The sequence below is a fragment of the Microchirus variegatus genome (genome assembly GCF_963457635.1).
Source record: "Microchirus variegatus genome assembly, chromosome: 1".
In the NCBI taxonomy this organism is placed as follows: Eukaryota; Metazoa; Chordata; class Actinopteri; order Pleuronectiformes; family Soleidae; genus Microchirus; species Microchirus variegatus.
This window is the reverse complement of record NC_139802.1, coordinates 45,305,085-45,316,342: the sequence shown is the minus strand read 5'-3', so window position 1 is coordinate 45,316,342 and position 11,258 is coordinate 45,305,085. Positions and strand designations below refer to the sequence as shown.

The window sequence follows — 11,258 nt, the reverse complement described above, 5'->3', positions numbered from 1 at the left end:
TATTGTTAATGTGCTTATATAGGGAGACGGTGCATGGTTACGGCAACACAGTCCAAAATTTGACAAAAGTAAAAAAAACAATTTCTAAAATGTGTCCAAAATTTGACAAAGTCAATATTTCAAAAAATTTGACCACGTCAATATTTCAAAAAATTTGACCAAGTCAATATTTCAAAAAATTTGACAAAGTCAATATTTCAAAAAATTTGACCAAGTCAATATTTCTAAAAATTTGACCAAGTCAATATTTCTAAAAATTTGACCAAGTCAATATTTCTAAAAATTTGACCAAGTCAATATTTCTAAAAATTTGACCAAGTCAATATTTCAAAAAATTTGACCAAGTCAATATCTCAAAAAATTTGACCAAGTCAATATTTCAAAAAATTTGACAAAGTCAAAGTCAATTTTTCAAAAAATTTGACAAAGTAAATTTTTCAAAAATTTGACTAAGTCAATTTTTCAAAAACTTGACAAAGTCAAAAAGTTGTCCAAACTTTGACAAAGTCAAAAAGTTGTCCAAAATTTTACAAAGTCAAAAAGTTGTCCAAAATTTTACAAAAGAAAAAAAAATCCAAAATTGGACAAAAACGTACTATAGTATGAAACCACATCACAGAAAGTACACAAGCTAAGGGCAACACACAAAAGCACATATAAACATCAAGCTATATTTTCCATTCCAAAAACAAACACTAGATGGCGCCATTGAGTCGTGTTGGACTGTGGCTGCGGCGCGCTATAAATCCTTAGCAGTTCTATGTTGACGTTGCTAAATCGCGGTGGGAAAATCCGGGGTCAGCCAGAGACGCACGGAACGTTTCGAGTGCAACACAGGAAGTCCGGTTGATTAAGCGCTTTGTTTCAACATCTATTTTTCCACGGGAAAACACCAACGGCAAGAGTTTTCTTTGTTTGTTTGTTTTACAGTTGTCTAATTGTTTAGTCTCAGCAGCTGCTCTTGCCGCAGCGCTATCGATCACTAGCGGTAGCAAATCGCGTCAATCAAAGTAAAACACTTCCGCCCCGTTTCAAAATAAAACAATACGCACGTCATTATAGCACATCACAACTTTACATCGACATTACGTCATAACCGGTGCTAGCTGATCGATAGTCAATTAGAAGTGGGGTTTGATGGGCAGAGGACGCAAAACCGCGGAGCTGACGGATACGGTGGAAATCCGGGGTCAGCCACAAACGCCCGGAAAGTTTTCAGTGCAACACAGGAAATCCGGTTGACCATGCGCTTCGTTTTCACTGAAAAATCTATTTTTCACGGATAAAAACCAAAAGGTAAGATCTTTTTAACAATTGTCGGTCGCCGAACGATTTATGTTGTCTTTATTCTTTGGCTTTTACCTCCGTACTTCCTTGTCGTAGACTGCTTTGACGTAAACCGTCAGAAACCGCCGAGTCTCGGCTTTCATTCGAGCAGTAGCCGCGGGTGTGTTTTTTAGACAAAGTGACGGAGCGTTTGAACCAGTAATGACGCGAGTCTCAGTCGGAGAATTACATTTGACGCCATTAAAAGTTAAATTTCAAACCTGGTCCATTTAGCGTCAGGACGGACCGTGGGAGATAGTTTGAAGTGACACACCGTAGCAGTTTAGTATAGTGTATATATAGTATAGTAATCTCATGTCAAAATGCGTATCTGCTACGCAAAATACGTAGAGGTTGGCAGGTTGGCAGGTCTGGCGTCGTGTACTCACTGATAAGTAAACGACCGTACTTACGTTCGAGACGAACTCTCCCGCGAATGACCAGAGCTAACGCGGAAGTTGCTTAAATACGGAAATTTTAACTTTGCCGCGCGAATTGTCAAACCAATCAGGAAGAAGGGAGCGTGAAAGTGGGACCGGATTGGGTGCGAAGCTTATCGTTCATAGCCAATGAAAAACCTGCTGTAAATTGCCGTGGGAACTGCTCCTTATATGGGCATCCCGTTTCCCACTAACATTATTTTTATGGGACCACAAAGTCATCAATAAACACCTTATATAAATAAAATCAAGTGTTTATTTACCATTCACTACTATACTGTATGCTAATAAGACACTATGGGTACAGTGTGGAGTATGTTCGCATTTATTTGGTGTTTATTTGACCTCAAACATAACAGCTAACAGGTAAACATGTAAAAAACTATTCCATTAAACAATGAATATGATTTTTTTTGGTCTCATTGCTGTGTTTTGTATTTTGATTTAAATTTCAAAGTTCAAATGTTTACATATAACGTTATTTATAATGACTATTATGGTTAATATGATCATCATAACATCTTAAAATCAACATGCAGACTCCAACAGGATCATATTTTTATTAGTTATAGTTACAAATTACTTCTCCCAAAAAGTAATTGAGTTAGTAACTCGGTTACCACATTGTAAAAGTAATTAGTTACTCAGCAAAGTAACTGACGTTATTTTTTAATAACGCTATTATATTCTATAACATCCTATATACCGTCAAAGATGTTTATAATAACTGAATGAAGAATAAAAACAATATATATAGTATTTTAGAACATTTGGTATTTATTTAAACTTATTTCAATATATTTCAAACTGCATAGGAATAAAGATATATAAAAAATAAATATTGGAAATAAAATTACTGAAATTATAACGCAGTTACTCCCAACACTGATCATATTAGGAACAATAAAAACGTGTTAAAAGTAGTTTTATAACTCCACTCAACATGTTTATCATCAACTCTCAATCATGTGTATAAATAAAGTTGCTAAAAAAAAGAATATTCATTGCGAAATCAAAGACGAGCGAGTGTTTGAAATGAAGCTGAATTCTCCCATTCCCTCGGTGTGACGTGAACGCAGCACGAGCCGCAAACGCGAAGACGAACGAAGCGGCGACGATGAGCTGACGTTAGCTCGTGTTAGCTCGTGTTAGCGCAGTCGTTTTACGCCATGTAACCGCGAGGATGATGTGAATATTATCGCTGGAATGCGGCTGTAGGTTCCCCGGTATTTTGTCCTCTGTCCACCCCCGGTTTTCGACCAACATGGAAACAAAAAGAGTGGAAATACCGTCCGACATGCTGGACGACCTCTGCAGGTAACGACTATAGCGAAACTCTTTTACCGCCACTTCACTGCGCACTCTTCAAAAAAACAACAACAACTTTGCTTTAATTGAGGGGAAAGTTTAAGTGTCGGTGTGTGTTTATTTAGGTGATTACTTTAACTTGGCTGCTGTTAAACCGAGTCTGTAATTGTTGTTGTTAGCTTAGCTTGCTATGACGAATGCCTCGGGTTGTTGTTAGCACAGTTGCTAGTGATTGTTGTTAGCTTCGCTGCTAGTGGACCGTATGTAGTCGTAGTAGTAGTTGTTGTTAGCTTAGCTTAGCTTGACCAATGTTAGCTTAGCTGCTGATGAACTGTAGTGCGATAGTGATGTCGGCGTTCGATTCACCAGTTAAGGGAAGCTTATTTTACTCTTCTGAGCATTCGTTTATTATAACCACTTACTACTTTCACTGTGTATTTTACGCATTTGAAATATTAATTGTTTTATTTGTCATAATGGAAAAAAAATAGTCCAGAAAAAGGCATTTAGAAGGATAGATATCCAGTGTCTATACATAGAATTGTCAAACCTGGAGAGGATGTAGAATTCTTTAAAACACTGTTTCTGGTTTGTGAAACATTTGACCTCGATTGTGTTTTTAGTTAATCTGCTATTAAACTGCACATAGTTAAAGATGTGCAGATTTTTTTAAAAATCGTCCAAAATTTTACAAAAAAGTCTGGTTCCTACATCTTCAAAAAAATAATTAAATTAAATTTAAAAATGGGCAACACACACAAGCTAAGGGTAATTAAATTGATTTTAAAAAGTCCAACATTTGACTGTGAAAAATTGTCCAAAATTTGACTGTGAAATTTTTTTTCAAAATTTGACTGTTAAAATTGTCCAAAATTTTTCTGTCAAAAATTGTCGAAATTTTGACAATCAAAATTTTGACAAATTCCAAAAATTCTCCAAAATTTGACAAAGTCAAAGAAATCGACAAAGTAAAAAAATAATTTATATTGTCAAAAAAAATTGTCCACAATTTAATAAAGTAAAAAAAAGATGTTGTCCAAAATATTGACAGTCACTTAAAAATTGTCCAAAATTTGACAAGCCGAGGTTAGTATGTCGTCCAAAATTGGACAAAAGAATAATAATCCAAAATTGGACAAAAAAGTCATACTATAGAATGAAACCACACCACAGAAAGTACACACACAAGGTCATGGCAACATCATCTCTGCAAAGTTTGAAGTTATATTTTCCATTCCGAAAACAAACACTGGATAGCTGCAACGCGCTATCAATCCGTAGCAGTTCTATTTCTGCGTCAAGCTCAACAGAGCAGATCGCACCAGACGGCAAGTCACATAAGACACAGAATCAAAGTAAAACACTTCCACCCCGTTTCAAAATAAAACATCCGGTCCTGATTCTCTTCTCCTGCTTTTTCCTCCAGCCGCTTCATCCTGCACATTCCCAGTGAGGAGCGAGACAACGCCATCCGGGTGTGCTTCCAGATTGAGCTGGCTCACTGGTTCTACCTGGACTTCTGCATGCAGAACCATCCCGGAGCTCCGCACTGCGGCATACGAGACTTCGCCAAAGCTGATATCCTTAGATGGTGAACACTGTCGTTACTGTCGCTGCTCATGTCCAACGCTAACCTCTTCCTTCGAGCTTTTTCTGGTTCAGTTGTTGTTTTTCCTTGACAGATGGAAACTTTTCCATCACTGTCCGTTTCTGTTGCCTCACGGAGAAGATGTGCAGAAAGTCCTGGAACAGTGGAAGGAGTACAAGATGGGCGTGCCCACGTACGGAGCCATCATTCTGGACGAATCCTTGGAGAACGTGAGTGTGATGCAGCGAAATCTCAATTCTGACGCGGGAAATTTGTAATCTCAGTGCTCAAGATTGTATAATATTACAGTAAGTACATGTGGTAAATATCTAGTATCTCTAACCCATATTTGTCCAGTACGGTTTAAAATGACCGTATCACATATTTGGAAAAAGAGATGTAAATATATGTATAATTTTCTTTACAACCTTCTTTGCTAACATACATAATTTTTTTCCCGAAAATTTTTTTCAGGAACGCAACAATTTTTATGTCTTTTTTTTTTTGAAAAATATCTTACCAAATAAAATTTTTGTTACCGTTTTTTTTACAACCTTCCTTGTTAACATACATCATTTTTTTGTTACATTTATGAAAAATTTCAATTTTTATGTCAATTTATTTTAGTACTATCCTATTTAAAAATAAAATAAAAATTAGTTTACCAAATAGAATTTTTGTTACCATTTTTTACGACCTTCTTTGTTAATTTACATCATTTTTTTTGTTACATTTCCGACGAATTTTCAGGAGCACAACATGTTTTATGTCACTTTTTTTGTAAAATCGCATAAAAAATTTCAGGTTACCAAATAACATTTTTGTTACCGTTTTTTATGACCGTTTTTTAACGACCTTTGTTAACGTACATAATTTCTTTCGTTACATTTCTGAAAAAATTCAATTTTGTCATTTTTTTTAAAGTAATATCGCATTAAAAAAAAAAATTTAGTTTACCTATTAAAATTTTTGTTACCATTTCTTTTACAACCTTCTTTGTTAACGTACATCATTTTTTTGTTACATTTCCGAAAAATTTTCGGGAACACTAACATTTTTGTGTAATTTCTTTTTGTAATATTGCATTAAAAAAAATTTGGTTGCCGTTTTTTTTGATTATTTTCTCAATGAATCAAGATAATCAAGAAAATTTCGACCGGCGTGTCTCAATCTTGGAATTGACGATGCTCTCAAATGTCTTGTTTTTGCCCCCAAACCAAAATGATTCAGTTTTTAATGATTATGAGCAAAGAAACCACAGAATACAGTTAAAAAATCCACTCTTATTGATGAGTTTGTGATTAATTCAGTCAATAATGAATGGTCGGAGCACCGTTCACAGTTAACAAACATGTCTAAAATCATCCTCTTTGTTCAGGCTCTTCTGGTTCAGGGTTACCTCGCCAAGTCGGGCTGGGGTTTTCCAAAGGGAAAAGTCAACGAGGACGAAGCTCCTCACGACTGTGCCGTACGCGAGGTGAGCGACTCCTTCCTTCACCCTTTGACCTTTGACCTTGACCCCTCCCACGTGAACTGAACCGTGAAACGTGTCTTCCAGGTGATGGAGGAGACGGGCTTCGACATCAAGAATCGCATCGGCAAAGACGTCTACATCGAGCAGAAGATCACCGACCAGGTGGTGAGGCTCTACATCATCCCCGGAGTGTCCAAGGACACCAAGTTCAACCCCAGAACCAGGAAGGAGATCAGGGTCAGAGCTTGTTTTTGGTTTTTCCTGAGCTTTATGTTTGTCGCTGATGCAAACGTCTCAACCATCTCCTGCCTTATTTTCTTCCCCTTCTCTCACAGAACATCGAATGGTTCCCCATCGAGAAGCTGCCGTGTCACAGGAACGACATGACGCCAAAGTCTAAGCTTGGCCTCGCCCCCAACAGGTTTTTCATGGCCATTCCATTCATAAGGTGAGTGTGTGTTTGTGTGTGTGTGTGTGTGTGTTTTCTGATTGTTTCGGGGAAAAAAATCAGAATGCAACAATTTTTATTTCACTTTTTTTTAGTATTATCACGTTTTAAAAAATAATTTTAGGTTGCCAGATAAAAATTTTGTTACTGTTTTTTTACAACCTTTTTTGTTAAAATTTTCAGGAACGCAACACTTTTTATGTCACTTTTTTTGCCATATCGCATTTAAAAAATATATTTTTAGGCTACCATGTAAAATTTTTGTTTCCGTTTTTTTTACAACCTTTCTTGGTTAACTTGAATTTTTTTTATTATTATTAACATCACATTTTTAAAAATATGTATTTTTGGTTTACAAAATAAAAAATCTGAGAAAATCATGTTTTTGTTACAACCTTCTTTGTTAACGTGCATACATTTTTTTTTTTACATTTCTGAAAAATTTTAGGGAACGCAGCAATTTTTATGACACTTTTTTTTAGCAATATCGCATTTTTTAAAAATATTTTTAGGTTATCAAATAAACATTTTGTGACTGTTTTTTACAACCGTTTTTTTAACGATGTTCTTTGTTTACGTACATAATTTTTTTTTGTTACATTTCTGGAAAATTTTAGGGAACGCAGCAATTTTTATGTCTTTTTTGTAGCAATATCGAATTTAAAAAATATATTTTTAGGTTACCAAATAAAAATTTTGTGACTGTATTTTTACAACCGTTTATTAACGATGTTCTTTGTTTACGTAAAGAACATCGTTCTTTAAGAAACATTTTTTTAAAGCATTTTTTGGGGTCAGATCGTGTCATTTACGTGTAATTGTATCATTACATAAAATTTTTGTTGATGTTCGACTGTTGATTATTTGTCCCGAAAATCGTGAAAAAGGGCAACGAAACACAAACTTATTTACGTTTTTAAGACGCTGAAATGAAAGTATTTTTTGTTATGAATCTGTTATCAAATCAGTCGTAGGTTCATTCACCGCTTAATTTAGTCGTCGTTGACGTTACGCACTTCCTGTTTCCTATATGTTCAGGCCGCTGCGGGAGTGGATCAATAAACTGAAAGGCGAGTCCACGGACAGCGACGACGACGTGGTGAACGCCAGCGTCACTCCAGGAAAACCCTCAGACAGCACTCGGTACGAAACTCTCTGTCGTTAAACCGTTATCATCACAACGCCGGCATCGGCCGACGTCTTTAACACGTAATGATTATCTTTTTAGGTCGAAATCTCGCCGCCTCACTGGTACGGAAGTGTTTTTTGGAAACGGTTGGACGAAGAACACGCAGCAGAAACCCGCGGCTCAGCCGAGCCAACACGAGCCGAACCAGGTGAGAAAACGACGCCGCTAACCGTCGCTCAGGAGCTCAAACGGACGCAGACGTAGCTTCATTTTGTTTGTTTGTTTGTTTGTTTTTTTGACTCTGTAGAACTCGATCTCGAGGAGCAACGGGAAAAAGAGTCAGGAGTCGCCGTACGTGAAGAAAGGATCCACCGACGGAGGAGGAGGAGGAGGAAACAACCTGCAGGTGAAAACTGTACTAGTGAGTAAACAAATCTGCTAAATAATTTAAATCAAAAGTTAAAAAAACACAATTCTCTCTCTAACCCGAGCTCTCTGTGCTAATCTCTGCAGAAGGACGATAAAAGATTCCAGCCCAGAAAACTGCAAGACAGTTTTGACAGAGGTTTGTGTTCATGTGAAGGTTTTTCTGCTTTATTTTACTCCACTTAATCTGGAATATAATCTGTACGGAAGATTATGAGCGTCACGTGTGAAAACGCGTGTTTTTAAAGAAAGTAAAATAAAAATGAAACGGGGTGAATTCTGAGATTAAAGTCAGATTTTTATTCTGAGATTAGAATTATTCTTAGATTAAAGCCGGAATTATATTCTGAGATTTAAATCAGAATTTTTCTGAGATTAAAGTCAAGAGTTTATTCCAAGATTAAAGTCAGAATTTTATTCTGAGATTAAACTCAGAATTTTATTCTGAGATTAGAATTATTCTTAGATTAAATTCAGAATTATATTCTGAGATTAAAGTCAGAATTTTATTCTGAGATTTAAATCAAAATTCTTCTGAGATTAAAGTCAAGAGTTTATTCCGAGATTAAAGTCAGAGTTTAATTCTGAGATTAAAGTCTGAATTTTATTCTGAGATAAGAATTATTCTTAGATTAAAGTCAGAATTATATTCTGAGATTAAAGTCAGAATTTTATTCTGATTAGAATTATTCCTAGATTAAAGTCAGAATTATATTCTGAGATTTATATCAGAATTTTTCTGAGATTTAAGTCAAGAGTTTATTCCGAGATTAAAGTCAAGAGTTTATTCCGAGATTAAAGTCAGAATTTTATTCTGAGATTAGAATTATTCATAGATTTAAGTCAGAATTTTATTCTGAGATTAAAGTCTATATATATATATTTGTAAACAGATTAGCACCTATAGATTACAGCCTGATTGAGCGTCGTTTAAGCGCTAACGTTTTGCGTTTTCCTCTCCTCGCAGATGTTTCCTCCAGAGTTTGCGATCAGCTCGTTTCCTCCAAGACGTTCCTCAACTTCAGATTCGACAGAGACGCCATCATGAAGTGTTTCGACTACTGACGACGACTACGACGGCGTCAAAACGGAGCCTTTGATCTGCGAAAAACTGTCCACACGGAGGCGCCGCCGCCGCCGCCGTCATCGGACGTGAAAGGATAAACCGCAAGCGGGAGCATCGGATATATTTTGTTTTTATTCTGAAAATTCTATAATATTCGCGATCGAGTTCTGGCTACGTACGTTTGGATTTTGTCGCAGTGAAGGAAATCGTTTTCTTCAGCCACGTTTGTGTTTGCGTAATCACCGTAACGCAAAAAGTAAAAGTTGGATGAAATTTTTCGCGAATTTCGGTTGTGGCTCAGAGCGCTAACATCTCGGTGGTGATCTGGAAGACACGGATCTGGATTATGGACTCTTTTTAAATCGAGCGTTAACCATAGTTTTTTGGGTTTTTTTGTCTACCAAATTAAAATTTTAAATCTCTCGTACACGAAAGGAAAAAAAACAATAATTTAAACACGATAATCCGATTTTAATAATCCGGTCGGCCACAGACGACGTCGCGTCTTTGCCGTTATTGTTGCCGTAACGTGACTTAAACAAACGTCCTACTGATTCATTTTCGTTAATCTTCGCTTCTGTTCCGTCGCTTTCTTCGGGTTTAACTTCACCCTGTTCTCGCGTCACGTTCCTCGCGATTCTTTACGTTAAAACGCAGGAGAGAAAAAACACGGAGTTACGAAACCAGGACGGAGGAAAAAAGACTGTGAACATAACAACTTTTTTAAAGAAGTTCTTCAAAGGTTCGACTTTGCTCTTAAACTTGTTCGGACTCTGGACGCGAACTCTTCTCCTGCGATGTTTGTCCTATTTTTTTTTTATCGGTTCTTCATGTCGACCTTTAGCTTTTGCGTTCTTTTGACTGTGAATTTAAGTAAAGTCTGTTTTGGTTTTTTTTTCACTCTTTGTGTTGTTGACGTGAAACTTTATTCCACGAACAAAAGTACGTATCTTTGGGAGAAGAATTGATTGTATCTTTGACAGTTCTGCGATTATTTGCGTCTGGTATAATGTACGATATTATCACGCATCGGCGAAAAAAAAAAAAAAAAGCACGCACAAAAGCTGTGTCACACGGTTTTCCGTGATACGTAATGATTTTATTTACGACTGTTGTGACATGTTTTTGTAATTAAACGACTTTTGGTAACAATTTTAGTTAACGCAAGTCATTTGTCGTAACATTTTTGTTGTTCCCGAACATTTTTAAGGAAACTGATTTGGTCGCGTTATTAACGTGTTTTTGTTTTGTTTTGTAACATTTTACATTTTCCTTTCTTTATTAATGTACATAATTTTTTTAATAACGTGACAAACCTGTTTTTTACGAACATTTTTAGGAAACTTTTTTGTCACGTCTTTTACGAACATATTTTGGAAACTGATTTTTCTTTCCATTTTTTACGAACTTTTTTAGGAAACTATTTTTTTGTCACTTTTTTTTTTTACAAATATTTTTCCGATGCTATTTTTTGTCACGTTTTTACGAACATTTTTGGAAACTATTTTTCCGTCACGTTTTTTACGAACTTTTTTAGGAAACTATTTTTTTTGTCACGTTGTCATTATTATTATTATTATTATTATTATTAATAACCTAGCTTCATTACAAATACATTTTTGTTCACAAATGTTTATTTTTTTCCATTTTATTCAAAATATTTTTGTAATATTAAACAAATAACTGAATTTTTTGCCACTTTTTGCACTTTTTGTTGTCAAAGTCGGTCATTTTTTTCAATTATGTCATTTACGTGTAATTGTAGAATAACAAAATTTCGTCTAATTTGACTTGTTGACTGTTGGTGAAAAACGCAAACATGTTCACGTTTAAGAAGCTGAACGTGTTTTGTTATTAATTCCATTTTTAACCAATTATTTGATTAACTGTTTTACACAGCATGAAAAATCTACATTTCTGCAGATTTTCTAATCTGTGAACGGTATGTTTATATCTCTATAAAATGTGTTTGTTTCTGAAAATCCTTTCCTGTGTGTGATCTGCTGACTGTTTTTCAGCGGTGTCACCAGCAGATGGCGCCCTCCTCCCTGTC

General features: G+C 35.7%; 1 protein-coding gene across 1 annotated transcript; it reads left to right on the top strand.

Moving 5' to 3' along the window:
* Positions 1 to 2,893: 2,893 nt before the first annotated feature.
* dcp2 (decapping mRNA 2) lies at positions 2,894 to 10,425 on the top strand. The gene is made up of 11 exons (XM_083895908.1): positions 2,894 to 3,083; positions 4,501 to 4,652; positions 4,765 to 4,892; positions 6,041 to 6,139; positions 6,221 to 6,373; positions 6,472 to 6,584; positions 7,623 to 7,727; positions 7,813 to 7,921; positions 8,021 to 8,134; positions 8,227 to 8,278; positions 9,107 to 10,425. The coding sequence occupies exons 1-11, from the start codon at positions 3,031 to 3,033 to the stop codon at positions 9,202 to 9,204; spliced, it is 1,176 nt and encodes a 391-aa protein (XP_083752034.1). The 5' UTR covers positions 2,894 to 3,030; the 3' UTR covers positions 9,205 to 10,425.
* Positions 10,426 to 11,258: the final 833 nt, after the last annotated feature.

Bases quoted from the DNA above. Each gene is read 5' to 3' on its own strand.
- dcp2 (XM_083895908.1), top strand. From the start codon at position 3,031: ATGGAAACAAAAAGAGTGGAAATACCGTCCGACATGCTGGACGACCTC. The intron at 4,653-4,764 runs ATATCCTTAGAT...ACAGATGGAAAC, and splicing joins ACGAGACTTCGCCAAAGCTG to TTTTCCATCACTGTCCGTTT. The intron at 8,135-8,226 runs GTGAGTAAACAA...TAATCTCTGCAG, and splicing joins TGCAGGTGAAAACTGTACTA to AAGGACGATAAAAGATTCCA.